The sequence below is a fragment of the Dermacentor silvarum genome, chromosome 10 (genome assembly GCF_013339745.2).
Source record: "Dermacentor silvarum isolate Dsil-2018 chromosome 10, BIME_Dsil_1.4, whole genome shotgun sequence".
NCBI classification, from domain to species: Eukaryota; Metazoa; Arthropoda; class Arachnida; order Ixodida; family Ixodidae; genus Dermacentor; species Dermacentor silvarum.
In genome coordinates this window covers 41,875,429-41,900,728 of record NC_051163.1, presented here as the reverse complement: position 1 = coordinate 41,900,728, position 25,300 = coordinate 41,875,429, and the positions used below count along the sequence as shown (strand labels likewise).

General features: G+C 46.2%; 1 protein-coding gene across 9 annotated transcripts in view; it reads right to left on the bottom strand.

Moving 5' to 3' along the window:
* The window catches only part of LOC119466481 (HEAT repeat-containing protein 1-like), a 66,686-nt gene extending 44,004 nt beyond the window's left edge, over positions 1-22,682 (bottom strand). Inside the window, exons 1-10 of one of the 9 annotated variants that reach the window (XM_049657728.1) lie at positions 22,547-22,682; positions 19,669-19,884; positions 16,752-16,920; positions 11,343-11,481; positions 8,682-8,930; positions 7,870-7,998; positions 6,649-6,746; positions 6,040-6,183; positions 2,227-2,419; positions 664-792 (exon numbers count right to left, since the gene is read on the bottom strand). In XM_049657728.1, the coding sequence (XP_049513685.1) occupies positions 664-792; positions 2,227-2,419; positions 6,040-6,183; positions 6,649-6,746; positions 7,870-7,998; positions 8,682-8,930; positions 11,343-11,481; positions 16,752-16,920; positions 19,669-19,780 (1,362 nt within the window). In that variant the 5' untranslated portion in view covers positions 19,781-19,884; positions 22,547-22,682. Of the gene's footprint in view, positions 1-663; positions 793-2,226; positions 2,420-6,039; positions 6,184-6,648; positions 6,747-7,869; positions 7,999-8,681; positions 8,931-11,342; positions 11,482-16,751; positions 16,921-19,668; positions 19,885-22,541 lie in introns of all 9 variants that reach the window. The other 8 variants (XM_049657727.1, XM_049657731.1, XM_049657726.1 and 5 more) reach the window with 8 other exon arrangements.
* Between the last annotated feature and the right edge of the window lie 2,618 nt (positions 22,683-25,300).

Genomic DNA, 25,300 nt, shown 5'->3' with positions numbered 1-25,300 from the left:
TCACATGAAGACCAAGTTCTCGTCCTGCTGGGACAGGCATTTTACTATGAAGCATTATTTCTTGCGACACAACATTCAGCAGAAGCTGATTGGCCAACCTAAAGGAAACACGAAGAAAGCAACCTGTGGGTCGACAGGGCATGGCTTCTCTGCCAGTATTACGTATTTCCTCTTCCCGCACTCATCAGTCGTCGGTGCCAATTAATTCATATATCAGTCAATACAGGATGAAGAAACAGATTTCAATGTTTTATCTCACAGGACTGGGCAGGAATTGGATGATACAATGTGCTTCATCAAGCAGTCTGCCCATAAAGGAAGGCAAGTACTCGTGCCCATTATTTTTTTTAACCCTTCATTGCCAGTGGCAGCAGGTAACAGGATGGAGAGCTAATGTCAATGAATGGCCTTTACCACAGTGAGACGTGCATCAGATATCATTGCACATGAAATGGAAGACCCACATTTAGAGGTCCCCATAAATGCATTTGGATGCTGAAACGAATAAAGCAAAATACCCGCAAGATTAGCCCATTCAGGAAGTAACTAAAATGGCGTTCTAACAGCCCGGTACAACAATCTAGTACATACATTCGAAGCTGAGTTCACTTTCGGCATCAAACATGTTTTATGCAGAGCGAAGAGTAATGGTAGACACCCCACCTGAAGCAGAGCAGGCACGACCGTTTCAACCGTCTGCATGACCGTCTGGAAGCTGTAGTTGTCGTCCAGTCGCAGAAGGTTGGCCCCCATGAAGGTGAACACCGAGGTTACGTTGTGCAGAACTTCCTCCTGCAGACGTGTCAGCAATGAACAGTTGCCAAGATGACTTCCTTTCCAAAGCTTCAAAATACAGACAATGCTATTCCACAAAATACATGAAAGCACGAAGCTACTTTTTAACTTTATTCAACACAGTCTCTTAGAAATGTAACACCATCAAAACTGGGGCCGCCAGCACACTGCCAATTACACGACAGCCCTTATTTTCATCAGCCTTTAACCCTACCATACCACACCAAAGAAAATTAAGACTTGCTCACATTTATTTCTGGCAATAGAGAGCTCATTTGCAAAAAAAAAAAAAAAAAAAAAAAAATTTGGGTTAAAATTACTTGGTACAGTCAGTAATGACTAATTCGTTATTGGTTTGCTGAACTATTCACAACTGAAAACTTTCTCCAGCATATAAAAAACAGTACTATGGGCTTTGTGTTAAGTTACCAGAACTACTGACACACAACATGCACTGTCATGCACTGACATGCACTGTCATGCACAACATGACAGGTAACATCCATCACTGTCTGTCATAAGTCTCAAAGTTACTCTGCAAATGACAAGACCTGCCACGAGGCTCCATTTCAGGTGTCATATAGTAGCACATCTAATGCTCCAAAAATCGAAAGAGTGAGCAGCACTGCCTTTCTCGAGACCTTGAGATTTACAGCCCACAAGGGCTTCAGTATACAGCTACTAATTGACAGGATTCATCCCGTACAAAGCGACTTCAGGGCTCTCAACAAAGACTGGACATTAGTTTTTAAGTTGTGCTTGCAAACTCCTGACATCCAGCACTTCCATTTCATGACATTGATTAGATTGGCTCATTCAGCAAACATGTTAAGTAATCTCTAAGAAGAGTGCCGAGATAAAAATGTCACATTTTCAGCAGCACAATAATTATGCTTGCAGACAATAGAAATCATGTGACAACCCCATAATATCCATCACTCATTAATAATTATTATATAATTACATTACAACCGCAACAGATTGCATATGCTTCACCGCTTAAAACATCTGTACACAGAAACGCACAAGAACAGGAGACTCGATGGCGAATGTCGAAGCAGCTAGGCCTAATGATAGCACATAACTATTGCTACGGTTGCCAGCGGATTGGTGTATGAGAGAGCGGGTTTAATAATCAAAATGACGGCGATGGTAGGTTCAATTAATCTCGTTTTGAACTCGCAGTCACGGCAAAAAGTCGGGAAAATCGGATGGTGAAGGGTTTCGGCATCTGAAATTTCAGGCGTTCTGATACGATAGCTCTATGGGGTACGTGTCGCGAAGGTCCGTGCCGCGTCCGGATTATCGAGTACGTCCAAAAAATAAGACATCAGGAAAATCGGTCGTGAACTGTATAAAGACATGAACAAACAAAGCCGCAGAGAACGTAGAGAGAGAGAGAGCCACGCGAGAGAAGCCACGGCAACCTACGGGGTACTTCTGGGCGGCGAGGTTTAGCAGCACCAAAGAGAGCTGCTGGGCCTGTGAGCTCTGCGAATGCCGCAGGCACTTCACAAGGGTGGCCAGCTCGTGCCGTGGCGCAGACAGGCCGTGTGCCTGCAGGGACGTCAGCACGCACTGGCGCAGGTATTCGGCGTGTGGCGACTGGTCCAGCTCTAGGCTCCTGCAGTGAAAAAAAAAGTTAGTGGGGGGCACCACGTTATTCAAGCGAAGCTCGTATTGCCTCACTCGTGTCGGCGTCGGTGTTGATGTTGGCGTACGAAAAAAAAAAACCGAAGCCGCACGAAAATAGAAATTGCTCGTCGGGCTGCGGATTCGAACCACCGACCTCCAGGTTGCAAGACCACCACGCTAACCGATTCAGCCACTGTCGGTCCATCATACGCACCCTTTAAAGCGGGGTTTCATATTCATGAAGAAGTAGACGCAGCACCCGCAGCTGGTGCGCGCGATCACGCCATACCCCCAGTAAATCACAGGCGTCCCCTCCCTCCGGAGGAGGGAAAGGGTGTGATCGCGTGTTCGCTCGCCTCGCGCCTGCCGTCGCCCACCAGTTAGGCCCGGCAGTCAGATGGGGAGGCCGTGTTTGGTTCGTTCTGCCAAAGAGCAGGGCGTGTTGAAGGAATGGTAGTGGCAGCGGGCCCCTGAAAGTCTCAAACGCTCAAAAAACTAACCAACACCTCCCCTACCGTTGGAGAAGCTTCGAGTGCCCGGTATTGTAGTGTTCCCGGTATGGGAGGCGCTGCTGATTTTTTTTTTTACAACAATGCTGTTAAAGAGACGCTAAAGGAAAATATTAAGTCAAGCTCGATTGAAAGATTACGCTTCTGTAATAATGAATTTGTCATTTGTGGTGAGAACAGAGCTTTCATAAATGAGAAAACGATGAAAATGAAAAATCAGAGTGGTGCCACCTACTCTGGACTATGGTACTTCTCATGTGACGTCAGCACTGGCTGATTGACAGAGAGCGGTGGAGAGGGCAGTCACGTGAGTAATTTGTCAACTCATCCGATTTGGTGCGGGCATAAAATTGAGCAGCAGTAGCAGCATCTTCGGTGGCAATTTTTTACACAACAAAGTCATATACAGTAGAATCTCGTTCGTCATCGAGAGCAAAAAAAATGACCCCATAAAGTTACGCTACTTTTTTAATAGTTAGTACGTTCCTGGAAAACAATCTTTCGGAACCAATGTTCAGTACATAGCCAAACTGCGATGGTATGATACCTTTTTCGGACGCTAGATCCAATGTGAACAAGAAAAGGCGAGAGGCATGCACGATCGAGAGCAGAAGGCACTCACCACTCCAGCTTCCCCACAGTACTCCCTTGTTTTAGCGACTTCAGATTGTACGTTTTCTCGGTCAGCATGTTCTTCATCACGTTTTTTTTCCCGAAAACATATGAACAAAGTTCTGCCTGTTGGCACACAGGAAATGATGATAGACTTCTAGACCAATGATGTATCGATCTAACTTGGCTTAATATTTTCCTTTATTAAAGGGAATTCCACAACGGCTCTCGTGTCGAGGTGATAAAGGCCAGTGGTACTGAAAGCCGGTGGCAGGCCTAGTTAGTATCAAATATCAATCAAAGAACAGCCAGCACCACAGCCTACTTCGGAGTCCCGAAGCGGCCATAGGACTAAAGCGTCAGTGAGACTGGGCAGCCCGACGCCTGCGTCGGCGATGAGCTATCAGTAAGAACAGCCGCAATGCAGCCCTGTCAGGCTGTTGGAACGTGCAGCCAGATCGTGATAGAGTAGGCACAGAATGTAGAATCTGATACAACGAAGAATACAGGAGTATAAGCTTGGATATAGTGACGCATTAGTGAAGTGTTTAAGTCTTCGGTGGATTTTGGTCAGTAACAAAACAGACTCCTAGGACTCACGATGGGTGTGACAACTCTCTCCCACAGCTTCACTGTCTTTTATGTACGAGTTGCTTGGATTGGCATACATCTACAAAAGCTTCTTTTTTTACACAGGTGCATCCATTTTGTTACAGTCGCTGTGTGTGCCCAAATATCTCTGTGACGTCATTGTAAAAATCCAGAAGAGAATTTACTGTTGAGGCTTTGCAGCGCTGAGTCCTAATAATAACAAAATCCACCCAACTTTGCCTTGTCTAGTGCTCTGGTCAAACCCAAACCGAAGTTCCTTCGAATTGGATGGGCCAGCAATCTACACAGCCTGATCGATGGTGACAAACGTAGTGTTCACATCTCGTTGCGAGCTTTGCTAATGATTAAATGCACTAGCTATTAATGTCATTGCTTTAATATAATTTTTTTTCAGTGAAGCTGCAATATCTTAGCAGGGAGGAAGGTTGCACTGGTTGGTACATGTGTTCAGCAACTTGAAGATGGCAAAGGGAAATTGGAATAATGTGCAGATATGGAAGAGCAGACAAAAGACGAGTAAGAATGTAACTCTGCGTTATGCAAGGGCACTGTTACTGGCACGTGATTTACAGCCCTTCTCCGTGCTTTTGTCTTTCACAGGCCTATCTGAGAGAGGACACTGAAGTACAAGCCTTGCAGATGTTAGTAACAACAGTCAAGTCCATGGAGTTTGATAGCATTTGTATAATCATTCTGTTAGAACTGCAATATTTTTATGGGCTGTTGCCTCCTGAACATGCACAGTGGACTATGAGGAGCACTGTAGAAGATGTTTCCACGTTACTTGGGTTTCTTTAACAAAAACTTAAATCTACAAACAAGCATTCTTCAACTCTGCCCCTACTGAAATGCAGCTGCTGCAACCTGGATTCACTCTTGCGACCTTGTGCACTGCAGCAAAATGCTAGTGAGTCACCATGGCAAGTTACAGACAACCATTCGTTTATTCCTCACCACCATTGCTGAAGTGTATAAAAACATCCCACAGGCTGGGCTTTGCTGAATGTCCACGCATGCGTTCCATTGCTAACTGCATGCAGCGTTTTCTAACCTTTACTGACCCCAGAAGCTTCGACGCTTCAAGGACAAACATGCCTGACAGTGAAAGGGCTAACACCAGCTTCTGAGCCTTAGCAAAGGCCAGCTATGCAATCTCAACTCCACTGTATCTCCCTCTGAATTAAACCTCTGTACCTGCGTCACTGATAAACGAACATGCTAGGCCAAGCATTCAGCCACCCAGCAGCAGAACAGACTATTTGAGCTGGGCATGTTGAGAATAGCAAAGTCTAACAACTCTTAGCGTTACACTGAAGAGAAGGAGGAAATAACTTTATTAATAGAGTCCTGAGGATGCTGAAGAGAATGCATGATGCAAAAGTGAACCCTTTCAGCCTTGTGTATTCATTTAAGTACAGTTTTCTTTTTTATCGTGAAGTTTTCAGAAAGACAACACGCACATACAAGAAAAAAGCAATCTTGCAATTTTGATTAAGGTTATGGATCAAATGATTCCATCAGAGCTGCAAGATTGTGAACAGGCAATTACTGTATTCTTTGAAACCACAAATAACCTGCTTCCCAATTCACATTACAGGGGCCAGAAAAATCTTCGCATTTACATTTAACATCGTCTTGGTCCTATAAATGTTACCCAAAAAATGCTAAAGAAAGCTTATTGCTTTTTCGGTTCGAGAGAGCATTTCTTGTGCTATTCAAACCCCGGCTACTGAAATTGCATTAAGACCGTCCAAGTTTCGCGTTTCCAGCATAAATTTCCCCATTTGTTTCTTTTCGTGATGCTTGCATGACTTTTGCAATGTGTCAACTTATGCCACGAGGGTCAAAAGTACTGAGTAGAAGCACATGACCTTACCTCTTGAGCAGGGCATACAAGGGGGCCACGAGACGCGAGACGTCTTCAATCGACCTTCGGCTCTGGATCATCTCCAGCAGGATAAGGATGCGCTTCCACTGGGGTGACTCGGCTGGGTCCTGCTCTTCCGACGCATCCATCAACCTGTTGGCAGACAAGTAAACAAATTTTAACGAAATTCAGTTGTTTTACGCACCAATACCACAATCCGATTGAGAGGCATGCCGTAGTGGTGGACTCCTGGTTAATTTTGACCACCGGGGGCTTTTTAACATGCACCCAATGAACAGTACACAGTGTGTGTGCGTTTGGCCTACATTAGAATGCCGGGTTTGAACCCATGACCTTTAGCTGAGCAGAGCAATGCCACAGCGAATGAGCTACAGTGGTAGATTGGCAGAGAAGAGATATTGCTTTGCCACAGAGGCTAACGTTCACTGAAGCCAAGTAAAGAATCAGTAGCTGAGAAATAAGGAAGGGGCTATGGTGGACTGGTACCTCAACTAGGCCTTTGTTTCAATTTTTGATGGCCCCCTCACCCTTGAACAATTGTGATTTACACGTGAATGCTACACAAGTGGGTTCATCAATGAGTACTGAGTCACTTGCCTCATCTTCTTGGCTTCCCGAACCGTCTTGGCTGGGCTCTGTCGAGACGTGCTAGTCCTCTGCAGAGGTTCCACGAGAAGGCTACCAAAGGAACACACCTGCAAGTATGTTCATGAAACATTCCACATGCTGTAAGCAAAGGTAGTACTTGCACCAGACAGCCATCTTCAAATTTTCGTACAGTCCATGCTCGTTAGAATGAATCCAAATACAGTCAAACCTCGTTAATACGTACCCGCTTAATGTGTAATTGCGCGCTTTCATTCGCACATACAGCATACGGCATACAGCAGCATACAGCTTTTTTTTTTCGTTTTCTTTTTTTTTTTTTTTTCATGAGTGGGAGCGTGGGCGTGCGCGTGGAAACCAGTCTCCGGACGAAAATAACAGCGTTCTTCCGCTGATGCCGCACTTGTCAGGAGAACTTGGTTTCTGTGCTGTGTTGCGATTGTGTTGCATGTGTGTGTGGGTGAAATATGTAATGAATTGTGTTTGAAAGGTGGGTTTGCCCATTTGGCATGAGCAAAAGCCGAAAAAAAGCATGCTTTGGTTATAACGCAGTACCGCTTATAACGCAGATTTTTACAACTCCCGCGACTTACGTTATAAGCGGTCTACACTGTACCAAAGCGCGAAAATTCACTTGTGAGGCAAAATTATTTCTGCCTAGTGGCATATCCACACAATAGAAGGGCACCTCAGAAATAGCTAAGGATGGTCGCATAACCACTAAGCAACAGTCATGCAATTAGTATATGCCTAAGATCAATTGTATCCTGCAACATCATATGAATGCTTAAGATTTTCTTTCCTATTGCTGCGTGATCTCACACCACCTCGTTCATGTTTCATGGTATTACAATGATTGCGGAATGATCGACACATCGCCACAAGAAATAGCTAAAGCGCTACGTTCAGATATCACAGCAACCACTTCATTTGTTTAAAAAGAAGCCATATGTTTTTTGTACAGTGCATGCATCACAGTGCAGCAAAAAAATCTGAAAGATCATGACAAATGGAGAGCGCGATAATCACACATTGGGCACTCGACATGTGCAGTCCCCGATTTTGTTGCAGCGTAAAGATTACAGCGCAAAACCAAATGAGTCTCTATAGCATCAAAATATGCATACCATCACTTACAACTATAAAGGAAAAGTATAAGGAAAAAAAAAAAAGAACAGTGAAGCTCATTCTTGCTATTCGGGTCTTCCATACCTTGCGCAATGCTCTAAGCACTGCCGAATGCTGAACGGAGGGCGGCGTGTCAAGGGCCAGGTCAACAAGAGTGTCGAGCAGCGCCACCTGGTTTTCTTGGGGAAGTTTCTTCACCACATCCTTGTTCACCTGCACAACAAAGGAAGGCGATTTGTGGGCAGAGAAGCTTGGCAGTGAAGCTATGGGCACAGAAGCTGGGCTATACCATTTGATTGGTGCATCACCATTTCGTTCGCACGGCACCCATCATTGCACTAAATAAAAGTTTAGAGCAATGACTGGTGGAGCATGGCGACCTGGTTCCACATGGTCACGGCCCATCTTCAAACCAAGTTGGAATGACAAATGGGTTCAACATGATGCACTATGCTGCAGCAATGGCACATGAACACAGAAACCAAAAAGCACTTTTCAGCACAGGTAAAACTTAATGAGGTACTGGCCACGGCATACCTGATGACATAATCATAGGTGTATGGAAAATGAATACATAAGCGGTGTCTTGTCTCATGGCATGGCAAGTCTCAAGAGTGCCTGCCAGCACACTCTGACATCTTCGTACTTCAGAGCTCCCAGCCACCTCATAGAATCAACCAGAAGAGCTAGCCAATCAGCGTTCCAGCAGGATATCTGAGCATATCTACCGGGAAGCTATTGCTTGACTTCCACAATTAAACTCTGGTGGTTCGTGCTCAAACCTTTTGTCGGTAAAAATTAGCAAGGAAACTGCCTTATTACAAGACATGGTTCACATCTTTCATAATATGTGGTACAGGGCACCTTTCAATTATTCGGTGCCAATGTGAACTTACCACTTGGAGCGCCATGGTGGCTACTGAATCACTGCCCTCACATGTCCTGGTGCTGCGCAGCGCATTTTCCAATGTCTCTACAGCTCCTTCGACGTCGACCAGTCGATCAACTGCGGCCAAGTTGTACTTTGCAAAGCAAGCCTCGAGCAGACGTGCCTCGGCAGCAGGTAGTGGTGACGTGGGTGCGACATCGCGAGCTTCGGGACCCAGCATCGTTGTGATCACTTTCACAGCCGCCTCCAGCATGGCCTGCGTGGTTGACATTGTAATTATTACTTATGTATAAGCCCACAAGAACGCAGAAAACCCCACACACAGACAGAGAAGAAAAAGGGGGGGGGGGGGGCTACTACACACAATGCCACACCAGTGCAACAATGGTGCCGATGGCAAGAGGCCATGGGCACCCATTGTCTAGCAGCAGCGGCTACATTCCAAATGAGGCAGAATGCTTGCTGTACAGTGATATCAGTGAATGTCAAACAAGTGCAATCCTGCAGTGGTTGTGTGGAAAATGGCCCAAATAATATTCAGTCTCCTGTCAAGTTAGCGTTAATGTAATCTTATACTGGAAACAGTGATATGTAAGCATGATAGAAATCATACACTGGCATCAGAGAAGGCAGAAAGGAGCATGGCCTAGGCTTTAGGAAATGAATGAGCTCTGCAAAACATGGCAACTGTTGTCACGTTGCAGTGATGGTGCAGAACCAGATGGTGCCAGAACTTGACTCTTTATCGTGCGAACTGTGGTTTATTGTAACCGGGGTTAGCTGGTGTTCACGTCATCACAATTTCCCTAGTTTTGAATTATTTGTATGATAATCCATACATTCTCTGATGTCCTGTCAACTGTCTTCGATTCTGCGGCGGTTTCACTATCTGGCTGAACCAGGTCTTCGAAAACGAAGCAAAACATCTACATGTGATTGTGCACTTCCATGCATTGCTGCAGTCATACATGCACTTTCACGGCATAATGAGCTGACAGCATTCTGCAGGTCACAGGGACACTTGCAAACTTACATGACTAAAACGCACCCATGTGCACCACCTTGCACCAAGGGCCACCCTCGTTCCACAATAGCCCAACCGCAACAGTATAACAAACACGCATCATCATCGTCATAAGCATGATGATGATTGCGTAGTACAGTAAAGGCTCTTTAATTCATAGCTCGTTAATTCAAAATCTTGAATAATTTGCAGTAGCCGCCACGGTCCGTCCAACAATGTATTGAAAGCAATATGTAACGCACCTAATTTTAACGCTAATTGTAATGCTAATTCGAACTCGGTGCCATCGTAGTTGAGGTGAGTGCTGGGTGCACGGAAGTACGTTGGGCACGCTGGTGTCGCCACGCTGGCTGTGCAGCTTTGCTCTTTCCATAGGCAACCACTCCTGCGGCGAGCGCCGGTGACGGTGTGAGCTTTAAAACACGCCCACGCCGCTTCGCCAACGGTTGCAGACAACCGTCTAAAGTGGCACGCTGGTTGGGGATCGTTTTGCGTGTTCTGCACATGCTCCGACCCCACCTTGACTATAAACTCATCTTAAGGCGCGATTATAGTCCGACATTTACGGCGCGCGGGCGAGCGTCGCTACGCCGCTTGCGCTGCACCAACGGAAATGCCGTCACCTCTAAACTTCGATGCACGGGCCATCGGCTGCTCTCTTCGGAGCATGCGCCGCTTTGAGCGGCTGTCTGCGACCATCAGTGAAGCGGCGTGGGCACCTTATTTCTTCACGCAATGCAGTGTGGGTAGGTGCAGTCGGCGCAAAGAACACGCGGATGGAGCAAGAACCATCTCGGGCATGTCGGACCACGTTGGCCACGTCCGATTATGTTGGCTGCGCCAGTGCGTCAAACTATAGACGTTGTTGTTCTTGCTAACGTGAGGTAGGCAGTGCACGCACGTTTGCACTATGCTGGGCTATATGCGCGCCTTAACCAAGCTATTTTTTCTGACTTTCAATAGTTAGAATTTTGTATAATTCGAATTTTTGTAGCATCCCCACGGAATTCGAATTTGTTAGCTTTTACTGGTGTTACAACTGCAGACACAAAGGCATCACTGCTTTGCATGCCTTCAAACATAACAATTGCTAAAAAATTGAATGAACACTTTCTGAAATATGAGACGTTCTGACTGTGTCTAGAGACACTACCAAAATTGTGATTGTTAAGTCCTGCTGACTGCAGACCCCGAGCATGATGCTGTGACTGCAGACACTTGTGATCAAAGGCTAAAATTAGCTCAAACTTAAAATGAATGCTAAGCCCCCCCCTTAGCATCCATTAAGCATCCTTAAGATGTGAACAAGCAAGATGTAGCAAGTTGCAAAATTTTCCTGCACTAAGAATGGCCAATATATCAAAAAGTACTTTGAGAACAGTGACGTCCTGTTAATCTACCGGTGCTGCGGTTATGGCACAAAAGCTGGGAAAGAAAATTTTTACCCTTATTTTTTCAACCAGCAATGAATCTTTTTCCACTAAATGAATGCAAATAACTTCCAAAAGATCGCATCTCCAGTTTAAATTCATATATTGCTCATCCTTGATGGCCCTATTTAGAACTGCAGGCGAATTACACTATGATTAGCAACATTGCAAGCACGTGCAACATTACTGATGCCACAAACTCGGAACACTGTACCTTGGTCTCGATGCGTGACACCAGTTTCAGTATGCCGAACTTCATCGTGACGGGAACCTGTTCGTGGTTCAGCAGCACCAGCAATGTGTTCGGCTTCTTCAGAGTGATGTCCCAAGAAGCTACGAGCTTCACCAGCTTCCTGCAGGGAAATGAAACAAGAAGCCAAGGCTTTTAGATGCCTCGTGTGAAGCTGAAACATTCAGAAGATCAGGCTTTACAAATACCTCTTGTCAACGATAATAGGCGAATTACACTATGATTAGCAACATGCTACCACTACCCCTAAATGTTGCCGATAGTTCCAGGATTTAACTTAGCGAACAGGGGCTCTTGTTCACAACTGCCCTGCAACATTGGGCCAACATAATACAGTACTGTTGTACCGCATTATCTTTGACCTATTGAAACGTAGGCCAGCCCTTCTCAGGCACTTTATCCCTGTTTTTGTAACTTCTATACCACAGGTACCCCTTTCAGTATTTTCGAGCATTTCTCACCTCATGTTCAGATATAAAAAAAAAAGTTGGGATGAAACACTCAACAAGGCAGTCCCTTTGAATGCCAAGTGACCAAGCACCCTAAACGAAAAGAAGTAACAGATCAAAGGGAAAACAGAACATCAAATCAGCGGGTGTGGTCCTGCATCCATGGGAGCTTATTAAGGGGGGACGTGGCTTTCGATACCAACTTTCTTATTTCTGTGTGGATTTTTATGAAAATTGGCAGACTTATCAGCAATGTTTTTATGATACTACTGTATAAATTTCATAAAGATATCTTTAGAACTTTTTTATGTACAATATTTTTCTCCTTGTGGCCTTGTTCCAAGCCTGAGTCACTTATAAAATACGATAGAACACTTGTTCAAAGCACTGTGCATTCTAAGATGAATGGTTGAGGTCGTGACACTCTTAGATTTTTTTATTTTCAATGCATTTTTTTTTTAGTTCTCATTTTTTAGGAGGTGACTATACCACAGGCCTTTAGGCTGTGAGCAAGTAGTCGAATCGTTAATTGTAGTAAAGTAAAACTGGAAAAGCAAGAGTGTCATGCCCTGGACAGTACATCCAGGAATACAGGGAAAAAAACGGAACTGAAATAGACCTAGTAGTCACAAAGAAATCAGTGGAACAAGCAAAGCAGGAAGCAAGAAAAGTCGTTTTGAGAAAAAGGCTTTCAAACTCAAACTCAGCCTTCAGATGTTTTTGAAATGTTTTATGATGCAACCATCTATGTGAGACATTCATTATTGACCAGAAATCGGTCTCGCCGATTTCTGGTCAATTATGAATGGTCAATTATGAAAACAGCCTGTATAGCTCTCATATTTACATCGAAAATTTTGCGACCTTCCTTTCGCGGTGACAACCACTCCTTCGCGACACCGCCGCAAAACGCGCACGTCAGTATCATTTGCGCTGCTAATCCAGGTCTTATTCCCAGCTGAACTGAAAGTCCCGGCTGGGAGCACTGCTGGCACTCATCTTTGCCGAGAAGCGCGTTCAGGGTTGTCATTTGAACGATAAGAAACTCCCCCGCTTCTTCCGTACTGGCAAGCACCTTCACCTGTCAGTTCCATTTTCCGCGCGGTCGCAGACAACGAACTTAGTTTTGCTTGCACTTTCACGGCGACCTCTCGGGATGCTTCGACCGATACAAAATGCGGCTCCATGCGTGCCTGAACGGTGCCGCCCGTACTTGTGGACGGCGTAGCAACATCGTGCGAAGTGCCGAGACGAGAACCAGAAACATCCGAGGCGCGATCGGTGGATGCATCCGACGATGTGGAACGCGGCACGACAAGCTCAACTCTCGTGACAAACATCTCGTGCTGCTCGCAGGAGATGTTTCGCCCGCGAATGAAGTGCCAGAGAGCGACTCCTCAACATTGTCGACACAAGTAGGCATTCCGGCCGCATGTGAAGTGCTCGGCGGCGGCTCCTGCATGGCATCATCGGCACGCGTACGCATCCTGGCCGCGTGTGGAGTCCTCGGCTAAGCGTCTGTGACTTCTTTGCTATGCTGCACAGTACTGCCAGGCGACCTTGAAGCAGTCTTTTTCACCGTCGGCGATTTTCGCTTACGAGTGCCGTAAACATGAGCCGTCTTGTACTTCAGCGGTCGCCGACCCATGGTCAACTTCCGAAACTACGCCCCGCAAGCGCTACTGATGAATGCGTCGAGCCGTATGTCTAGAGTAGCGTATCACAACACAAACCAGCTTCCGAAACTACGCTCCTCAGGATATGTCCAGAGGCGCATATCACAACACAAGTCAGCTACATTCCGCAAGTACTGGCGATCCTGACGCGCTGAGATGCCAAGAGGCGCTTATCACTTGTGGAGTCCGCTGCCGAAACTACGATCCGTACGTGCTCACGGAGATGGCGAGGCGATTGTCAGACGCGCGAGTCACGGGCGATATCAGATGAAAGCTTCTTCAGAAAAGCTTTTTTATATATATATACACCGCACATACAGACGAACACCGCACGCCGAGAGGCGCGGCAGGCCTGGCGGCGCGGTAGCAGAAGACGCGCAGCGCCAACGAGACCAATGGCGAAGCTCCAATTGGCCACGTGACGGCCGTGGCCAATCGGAGGCCTCGGAACGGCCTTGAATCATTTGCTTTTTGTGCGCTTGCTTTTGAATGGAGGAGATGGCAGAGCGGCAAATTTAAAGACGGAGAAATGCGCTTTCCAACAAGGCCAAAATGGCGGCGCTCGGTTGCGCCGTTGCGGAGATATCGCGGCTCGAAAAACGCCGTTTTTTCGCGATTTCCGCTGAATTTTTTTGCGACGTTGGCTGATACAAAAATTTTTTTGAGCACTTCTACGCGGTTTTCAGCGTTCATATTTCGGAATCAGATAAAAAAAGAGTTATAGAAACGGAATATATGCTTTTCAAAAAATTGATTTTTTGGTCATTTTTCGCGATACGAAAGCCGCGTCCCCCCTTAAGTAATGCGATAATGCTAGGACCATGGCGAATAAAACTGTGGAACTAGAAAGCCTACTCCTGGCCTTTCGTCTGGATGTAACGCTCCAAACTGAAACATGGCTGAGCGAAAACATCACGGATGTGGACACAGTACCAAGCTCACACATTAATGGTTAGGAGGAATCGTGGCTCAGAAGGAGGTGGCAGAGCTATTATGTTAAAAAGGAGAATTGGCTTCACAACTGTTCCACACGAGACAAATATTGAAATGGTCTGGATCCTTGATCATTTATGTGAATGCAACCTTCTAGTCGATGTAGTCTACAGGTGTCTCAACGCTACACATTTCAATGCTGCATTCACTGCATGAATTTCTTCAGAACACCAAGTGCTATAACAAGATTACCACGTGCGGCTACTTCAACCTTCCCACAATAAACTGGGAACAATTGTGCTCATTACCACCTTGCACACAGTCTGAAGTGTTGCTTGACATTGCGTAGTCTCGCACAGCTTGTGCAGACACCGACACGTGTCACATGAGCCCACAAAGATTGGCATAGACATTATCGAAAGTGTATTAAGATTAGTTAAGCACTTAGACTTATCTATGATGCTTATAACTGGCACATTTCAGTCACCGATCTGAGATTGCAATCTCACCACAAACTACAGCGTTTATAAACAATGCATAACATCGTTAACAGCCACACCAACATGAGATTCGACACCTATATGCAATTTAATGCATAGCGTCAGACAAGAGGTAAGCACAATCAACCAATTTTAATGCCACATATTAGAACAGTCGCATATCGTTCTTCCTTCCTGCCCAAAACAATATGTGAATGGAATGCCCTTCCTCAAAGTGTGGTCAATTCCACCACTCCGGTTCCTTCTTATCTGCAGTGCAGGCATACTTCTAATGTCATGCGTTCATTGTCTCTCCTTGTTTCTTTTTTGTTTCTGCTACATATTCTAAGATTACTTTTTCTACGCTTTTCCTATTGTCAGCAAACGTGATGCCATCATCGTATCTCTTTGTCATGACTTGTGTATTGGAAAATGTTTGCCTTGTTAATTATGCTTTCATTTCTCATTTCCTTGAAGGAAAAGAGTATGCAATCATGTAATCTATCTACCACTCCTGCCTGGGCTTCCAAAAGAAAATCAGCAGTATTGAAATAAATAAATATACAGTCAATGACTGATTTTTCGAATATGCTCAATAATCCGGATGCCTTCGAAGCATCGCCACGTACCCCCTAGAGCCAATGTATAAGAACATCTGAAATTTGGGACGTAAAAGTCCTTTCGCTGCCCAATTTTCCTGACTTTTCACCGTGACCACAGGTTTGAAACGGCATTATTCGAAGCCACTACTGCCGCCATTTTGATTATCTCGCAGCCTCGAACCGGTGCTCTCGCACGCCGATCCACTACCACCACAGCAACGCTAAAGGGCCGTTTATAGTCCGATGTAATGCGCGCGCATGCTACGTCACTTGGCGAAAACGACCCCTCTATAGTCGGGTGCATTGGCGCAGCCAACGTAACCGACGGCTTGCAATGCGCCCCAATGGGCCCGGCGCCGAAATGGCTCCTGATCCACTCGCGCGTCAGAGGCAACGACACCGTCAACCCACAAAGCATCGCACGCGAATAAAGAAATGCGCCCACGCCACTCCGCCGGCGGTCGCAGACAGCCGTTCAAAGCGACGTGCTGGTTGGGGATCGTTCTGCGCATGCTCCGAAGATAGCAGCCGACGGCTCGCACGTTGAAGTATAGAGGGGATGGCATCTCGACTGGCGCAGCGCAACCGGCGTAGCGTGACTGGCCGCAAACGACGCTCGCCCGCGTGCCGATAACGTCGGACTATGAACGGCCCTTAAGCCTAGCTGCTCTGATGTCCGCTACCAAGCTTCCTTGTTGCTCGGATCCGTGTTTTTCATTGAAATAATTCTCCCCTGTAAGCAAGGGCACCGACTCCACCTTTTAAACTTCGCCAATGGCTTCGAAGCACAGAAAGAATAATGCGTTGCATAATGCTGGGTTCAAAAAGTCAGCTTCGCCGCAATACAGCAGTGTTACGCGGTGAAGCACACGCAATGTATTGCAGTGAAGCATACTAACAGTGGAAAGGGCCAACTGTTATGGGACACAATAGTATTCTTCAATTATACATGCATGCACCTGCAGCGTCCTGTCACAGTACAAATACCTATACACCTAATAAGTGTACTGGCACGCCTTCAGGGCTATATCGGACGTGCCTGTGGTGATTTGAGACCTTGGGGGCAGTTAAAGGCATGAATTCATTTTTTCGGACTGCCTGACTTTCTGGATGGTTTCACGGCCCTTAGCGAGTCCGAAATATCAAGACATTGACCGTATAGAATTTCATACTCTCATGAACAGCATCGCTCAAGTTTCTCTTTTAGAAAGCACACTCCGCTGAGTAAACCTACTTTGTGCCCACAGATATGTCAGCAGCGTGTTTCGTAATCAGCTGAAAGAGGGAATGGAGTCCACTGTGTCCCTTGTGGGAACAGGCCACCGATGCCTCCACCAAGCTGACAGCCAGATCTCGAATTCCTTGTGTCGGTGACAGCAGCGACAGGATGATGGACAGGAACACTGCACAGTTCAACATAAATGGTAATTTTAATGAGCAATCGAAGCAATACAATTGGAATAATTTAGGTATATTAACTTATTAACCCTTTGACTACCACTCCCGAGATAACTTGGGCAACCACACTCGCACAGCCCCTGTTACTCCCAAGTATATTCGTTTTGTGTTCTCAGCACACTCCCTGCCTCTCTACAAGCAATGTGTGCAAAAAATAACATTCACTACCTGTTGTGCCATCAATGCAAAGGTCATCTAAACACACAGAAACTCTGTAAGTTAAATTTTCGACTGTAGGTAGACTGTAGGTAGACTGCAAACGTCCCAGTGCTCTGTTGATCTGTCACGGCAGGGGAGCCATGGAAAACCAGCGTAGCAGGTCCATCAGCACGTTGACAGGCGCAGAGATTTATGAATACTTGATGAATTATGAATCCATGACGAATTATGAATCGGAAGAAACTGACGACAGAGAACTAGTTTATATGTAGCATGAAATGTGTTTCCATGTTTCTATGTAGCATGAAAATCAAACGGAAGGAGGAAAGTGGCTGGGTTTGAGTATCAGAAAAGCAGTCATGGCCATGACCAGCGTGGCATGTCTGTCAGTACCTCACATCAAGAGAGGCTCGCACACACCTAGACCCAAAGTAAAAAAAAAACAGAGAAAATGCCCAATGTTTGGTTGGGGCCTTGCCCCTTGTCATTGCCCCGTGTAGCTTCCAGTGCGCTAGTGGAGACGAAAGGAGAAAGAAAGCTGTGCATTGGTGCGATGACTACCTCTCACTTCGCTTATACTTAAAGGAAGGATTAGAAAAATTGTTGCGGCAGGAGATTCGTGAGGCAACATCCTTTACAGTGAAGCTATAATGTATGATTAGTTAGAGAAAAGGCTCAGTGCCCCTTTAAAGTGGTCCTCGCTGAGAGATGAAAAAGTATGTCTTGTGTCACTGGCACCATCAATTTTTCACTGGTATCATCATACCGTTGTTTACACTCGTAATTCTGCTGCACGGCCCGATTACACACTTCATGGCATCGATTTTTGTTCTATAACGAATACAGAATACAACGAAAAAAATTTTGCTTCAAGTGTGATTTCATTATTAACGTTCATTACGCAGTAGATCTCAGTTAATTCGACTCAGGCTAAATACATTTTTCGGCTAATTCAATCCCGGTTGAAGGTCCCGGCCAGCACCCATGCATTTCTACGAATCCAAACTCGTTATTTCGATCCTAAAATTAGCCTTCACTGGGTGATTCAAACTTGACCAGTCAGCAAGCATGCTCCTGACCTCCGTAGTGACCCCAATAGCGACCCCTTTAGTAGGAGCGTCTGTCACAGCGGTGCTTATGGGACAGTGATTGCACTGAACACACGTCATCTCCCGCAGAAAACGCCTATTTTCAACCTGCCCTAGGAAGGTTTTTAAGCAATAACCGATCCTCACAATCTCCAATTAAGATATTTACCGGATTCTAACATGTGCCTTTTTTTTTGTTTTTTTACAGCGAAGCTGTCTATGGCTAGGATTCTATGCCGTTTTCATGTCCGTCAACAGATCTGCCTATGCACAAACACCCGAATTTGATGCAAAATCGCTTCATTCTATGCAAAAGCTTACACGTCTCACCACTTGGATATGCATTTTCAGTGGATTAGCTATCAATGGGCACCATTTTCAAAACCAGTAGATTCTCAGGTAGATAATAAGGGTTTCTCAAGTATTTGCAACTGTTCGACCCGTGTCGGCCATGTGTATGCTCGCACCACCCTCTCTTTGTCGTCATTCCAAGCGCTTGCATGCCTGGTTTCCTTCTGCTCTCCCAGCTTGGCGGCCCCGTCACATATGTCTAGTTTCCTCCAGCTGCCCAAGGTGGCGGTAGTCTTCCACGCGAATTAATGCAAATGCATGCTGCCGATCAAGACCGCCGATCAAAAATAAAAGCGGGTGTGCATGTGTCTTTCTTCAGGATGAGCGCCGTCGCTGCTCAAGATAAATAAAATTTGCTCATACTTTTGATCTAAATTCTCTGTTCCCTCTATGTCGTGTGCTGAACTGCTTCGCTGGTAATCTACCTTCACAGCAGTGGAATGGCACTTGATTTTATTTTATTTTTATTTTTCAGAACTTGCCTGCATGGTGCAGTCGAACAGGATATTAAAACTGCCTTCGCAACGTTCGTATGCTTTACCGCATAACCCACGTGTACTGCGGCAAAGCTAACATTAAAAACCGTGCGGCGAAGCTGACTTTATAAAACAAGCCTCCATTGTGCAACACGTATTAGACGTCAGTGGATTTTTCTTGCTAGCAACTCGGGTGCGCGTTAGATTTCTACTTTATTTAGGTACTTTAACATCACTTCTATGTTACATTTCTACTCTAAACACATTAAGTGGGCGTGCGTTTGATTCGGGGCTTTTTCTCATTTGAATAGGAAAATACTACTACCAAGTGAATCAATAGTTTCTCTTTCTTTTCTGCATCTTGTTTAATTTGATCTGCCGGTTAATTCAATTTCGTATGTCCCATAAGGGTCAAATTAATGCAAGTTAACTGCACTGAGTTTCAATTATACTACAGTAGACAAATAAGAACCGCAGGCATGCTAAGATAGCGAAATTTTCTAACCAAATTGACCAGAAACGTATCAGTAAAATATGGGGCTCCAAATATGGAGTTGTATGCAAAACATCTTTCCGCCTATAAGTTTCTCTGTTCTTCCACCTTCCAACATGAACTTACCCAGGTTCTTTTCAGACAGGATCCACTTGACGTCCTCCGCCTCTCGCAACAACTGAACCGAAACTGCAAGGGCCAGTGACTGAAGCCTCTCTTTATGGTGGGTAGTTGGCATCCCCTGGGAATCGTCAGCTAGAAGCACTGCAGTCGACACCCAGGTGCAGCAGCCACAGACCACTTAAAAAGTGCACCTGATGCTTGAGGACTAGGGCAGTGAACCTGAAGTAGGAAAAAGGCAGGTGAAAGATGCAAAATGTTTAGTTACAGCATTTCTATCCAGCATTCCATATACAAATGTGACTATAAAGCATAATCATGTTCAGAATTTCATTTTTAGCTCATCCATAACAAACTCGTTCTTGAGCTTGTATAGTGTTCGTCACTTCTGGCTATGAGAGGCACCAATTGTTCTGCTACTGAGCGTGAGGTCATAGGTTCAACTACTGGCCTCGAGATCTGCCTTTCAATGGTGGCAAAATGTGAAAACATTATGTGTGTACTCAGATCTTAGGTACCCGCATGCGCGATTGTGACAAACCCTTCACCCCCTCTCCCAATTATTCCTCCCCTCTATTTGACCTTGATTCTTTAATCAGCTAGCAAAGATGATTAAATGGAATGACGGCATTGTGTCATCGCCGTCATTCCATTTTAATGCAACTAGCATTCTTTAAAATGCCCATCTATCTATCTATATCTATCCAGCATCCTACGCCAACACAGCAGCCCAAGTTATCTTCCAGGTAAGGTAACTGGGTATCTGATCATTGTTGTGACGCCGTTGTGGTCATTCGATCGTCATCATTCCTGTTTCATCTGACTCTCATCCTACCGCCGTCAGGCCTATCCCGCCGACCAAGTGGCCTAAGCTGTCTAATAGCATCGCCGCTAGGTACATGTTTGCGGTCATGATACCGTCGTAGCCGTTACGTCCTCGTCGTTCCAATCAATGTCATCCGGCTCTCGTTACGGCGTCGTCATTATGCCATCATCGTCATACAGTGTCATGCTTTGTTTTTATACTGCCATCACGATGTCGATGTGGTCATTCTATCGTCGTTACTCCAGATTCGTCACCTGACCCTCGTCACGCCGTCGCTGTCATTGTGTCATCATGCATTCATTGTCATGCAGTCATGATGATGCCATCGTGATCTTTCTAGTGTCGTCTTTCTAGCTTCATCATCCGACGATCATCATGCTGTCGTCGTCACGCCATCGTCATCATACCACTGTCGTCATGCTCATGGTCACTCCATAGCGCTCATTCGATTTGACTCTCGTCATGTCGGCAGTCATGCCTTCTACGCCAACACAGTGGCCCAAGTTGTCTAATAGCGTCGTCACGCCATCGTCATCATACCACTGTCGTCATGCTCATGGTCACTCCATAGTGCTCATTCGATTTGACTCTCGTCATGTCGGCAGTCATGCCTTCTACGCCAACACAGTGGCCCAAGTTGTCTAATAGCTTGGGCCACTGGGTAGCTGCTCATGGTCGTGATAGTGTCATAGTCATCGTCGTCATTCCATCTTTCTCATCTGACCCTCGTCATGCCACCGTCGCCAAGCATTCGCTATCATAACATTGTGACGCCCTTGTGGTCACTTCTATCGTCGTCACCCCAGCTTTGTCATGCGACTCTAGTCACACTGTCGTCATCACGCCATCTTTGTCAACGCGTCGTCATCATACAGTCATCGTCACGATGCTGTCATGGCCGTTCCACCGGTGTCATACCATTGTTGTCATGCCGTCGTCGTCATGCTGTCATTTGACCACCCTCATCAATTCAGAAACTTGAACCCATTGTCAATATGTTATCATCATTATACTGCCTACATCGTTCCACTGACGCCATTCCGCCTCTATCATTTTACCTTAATCATTCTGTCGTCATTTAATCTGAATTATACTACCGTTATGACATCGTCACCATTGCGTCGTCACCAAACAGTCTCTCATGCGCCCGTAGTACAATTGTCATCATTTCATCGTGGTTCTGCCATTGTCGTCATTCCAGCTTTGTCTTCGGTTGTCACACCGTCGTTGTCATGCCGTTATCGTCATACACTTGCTGTCATCCCACTGTCTTTATGCCGGTGTCGTCACGCTGTCCTCCTTTTGCCATCGTCATCTCTGTCTTAACACAGTTGTCGTCATACCACCTTTGCCATTCCGTCGACCTCATTCCGTCTTCATCTTTCCATTGTCGGCATTGTTTCATCACCATCATGCTCATTGGCGACTTTGGCAAGTGAGTGCCGCAGCAATGTGGGCCGATACCAGAGACATGATCTATATTGTAAGCAAAGAGACTCTCAGAATGACCCCTTTGCCCAATGCAGGTTAGCAAACCGGACATGCCTCTGTTTAACGTCCCTGCCATTCCTATCTTCTGTTTCTCTCTCTCTCTTCAGAATGACCATTTACAGACAATAAACATGACTTCAGCAATACATTGTGTCACTACAGTGCTTGAATGCTATAATCGTATTACCATCGACACTTATCAAGAGATCAGTTCTGCCGTAATTTTTTTTAACTTGAGAATGGTCCTTAGGTGCCCAAGTACACCTTAAAGAAGAATTGACTACAATTGTTTCGTCAGGTGATGCCCAGTTGTGGTTTGAGAAATTCTAGGGGACTGTTACTTTTGCACATTACTTTCGTAAACATTAGGTTGGGTCAGAACTTAATCTGAAGCAATATTCCAAGACCTTTCTTAATGACAGGTTTAGTAGAGTCGCTGCAATAGCTGCGATAAACCACATTCAGTGAAGAGGGAATCATAGAGGTTTGCAGTGCAGCCTTGGCACTGTTATCGAACTAGGCAACCAGGGGTACATGCAAGACAGAGAAAAGAGGCATGGAGTGCACCTTGAAGAACTTCCGCAGCAGCTGGCGAAAGTGTAACCGGCAGCTGCTCTTGACGATCGAATTCTCCGCGAGCATCTCGAAAATGCTGGTGAGGAGGTCCAATGTAGCCCGGGTGCCTTCGTCTTGCTGTTTCAGGACCCACATCGGATTTCCTACAAAACCATTAGAAAAATCACTGTTACGATGAGTGTACTGCCACTAAGTGTACATAAAAGAAAAGCATTTAGCAGGCTACATTGGTGCACTGCAGTCACCTTTGCTATGGACAAGTGTGTGACATGCAAGAAAATTGCATAAATCATGGGTTCTCAAAGTGGGTTCCGCGGAACCCCACGGTTCCGCAGGACCCTGCTCGGGGTTCCGCAAGCCACTGATAAATTTTCCGTGGTTCCGCGTCACCAAGTGGCTAAAACGGCGAAAACGAGGTGCGCTCGATCCACAGAACCTCCATTACTCATGCCCGAGTGTCAAAAAGCACATCACAGCGCGTAACGGCAATGTGCTAACTGCGCAATAAATCCGCAAGCAGCTAGCCACCCAACCTACGAAAACGGGCAGCGCACCTAAGCTTTCGCACTTGAATCTCGGAGGCCGTAATTTACCAACATGTGCATTTCTCCCGTTTGTAGATAGCGTAGGTGCAGATTGCGTGCGCACTGACGTATACGTTGGAGGAATTAAAAAATGAAGAAAGAAATGTGCGGAGCATCACAAGTACGCGCCGCAAAAGAGCAAGAACAGCGCTAGCGTCCCGCCGAAACGAAGCGGCGCAGTCCGCATCGCCATGACCCTCAGCGGCAATCGTGCGCGGCACTTGATTGACAGCAACACCGGAGCGCCGTAGGAGCGCTTCGAGCCTAATTGGGTCCTTAAAGACTTTATTCTTGCGTTTATCGCCACGCGTAACACTGCGTTGGCGGCATGCCGCGTGCCTTCATAAGTGAGTAGTTGCCATCCATGATCGCGTCGATAACCACCGCAGCGGTTGCGGCGAACAGTAGTTTCGTTTTCACTCGGTGCGCATGTCGGCTGCGTGCCTTCACAACTGCGTAGTCGCCATCCATGGTAGCGTCGATAGCGACCGCGGTTTTGTCGTCAACGCGCTAGAAACGCGGCCTTTCGTTAATGTTGGGTATTTATAGCCATCGTGGTGCGTTTGTCCATGTCCGCTTCGTGGCGTAGTGGGCTAACGCCGCGCGCTCGGAAGCGAGGGGTCCCTGGTTCGATTCCGCGCTATGGACACAACTTCGGAATTTTTTTCTCATTTTTCTCAGACTGGTTACACACTACTACTACTACTACGACGGGGACGGAACGGGTGCCGCTATAAGAAACTTCGCCCCTAAAATTGAACCGCAGCAAGAAGGCACGCTGGCCAGATCTCGAGCACCGTCTGCGCACGTGGGTACTGCAACAACGAATCGACGGCAGAGGGCTGTCGACAGTGCAGCTGCACAAAGGAAGCGCACCTCGATCCCCACAAGCTCAGCCATTTGCTCAGACTTTCCACGAACTAGTAATGTGCCCTCTCTCTCAACCAGACTGTGCCAAGGTGGGGTTCAAAGGACAAACCTTCAGTGTAACATTATTTTGTGCTTGTCCTTAATGTAGGACTACTACCGCTTACACTCGCGTAATGAATGCACTTTTTTTCCGAAAAATGCAAAGCAATGTTGGGGGGCGTGTTTATTATGGGGGGTAAATTTTACGGGAACTTTTTTGAAACAGCACAGATTGAGAAGTAAGACGGTAATGATTCGAAAAATGCATTAGATAACTTATCTTTGCAGTAAAAATGCACGTATACTATTTGCAAACCATAAAAGCATTGTTATTGCACTTCACTGCACATCGGAATCACCAGACCTCTTGTCCTGGTCGCTGGCCGCTTCATCCACATCGGGGATCCACAACAGCTCATCCTCGCAGCCGCTTCCAGTCATCTTCCACTATCACAAGCATCACCTTGAAGCGCTGCTTTTCAGCACACATTGTTTTGACAACCATGCTATGTGCGTCTCTTTCCTCGACCGTCCTGCTCATCGGCATGTCTATGTTTATCGGTGTCTGAACAGCGTTTCCGTTTTGTGAGCAGATCAGCTCTCTATCCCGCACCCGGCGTATAACTCGACTTGGGGCCCATCGCATACAACAGAACCAAAGACGGGCACAAAAGCGAGCAACAGACACATGAATTCGACACTATACCCGACTAGGCTGAATATGCTGACCAAGTGCCTGCCGTCCCTTCTTCACTTGGACTCTCCCGTGCGCCGCGCCCCTGCGCCTGGCTACGCATTGCGCGAGTGCTCTCTGCTATTACGTCAGATTAAAGTCTGCAAACTGCATAAAGTAACTGTTGCAGAGATCCAGTTACCGTATTTTTCTCTCTAGAATCTGCGAGGTGCCTTTGCGTTGGTACTGGCAGGAAGGTTGTGGTGAGAACAGGCTGAGCTTTATCACGGTCGCTCTTTCCGTCCGGCCCCAAGCTAATGTAATAACACGCAACCTGTGCTTACCGCCAGTGTTCTCTCGTCGTGGCTCTGCCGTCAGCTTCTCAGTCATCAAACCCACCACCACTGCCGGTGTGCCGTCACGGCATATTTGTCGTTAGCGTGGATGTGTAGCCTACAGAATTTAGCTGCAGAATTTTGTTTACGTGACCTCGCCATTTCTCACATGCATCATTATTAAGTATTTCCAACAAAGTGACGGGCATTGAGATTAAGTTCGCTTGCTTTAAACACATGTTTT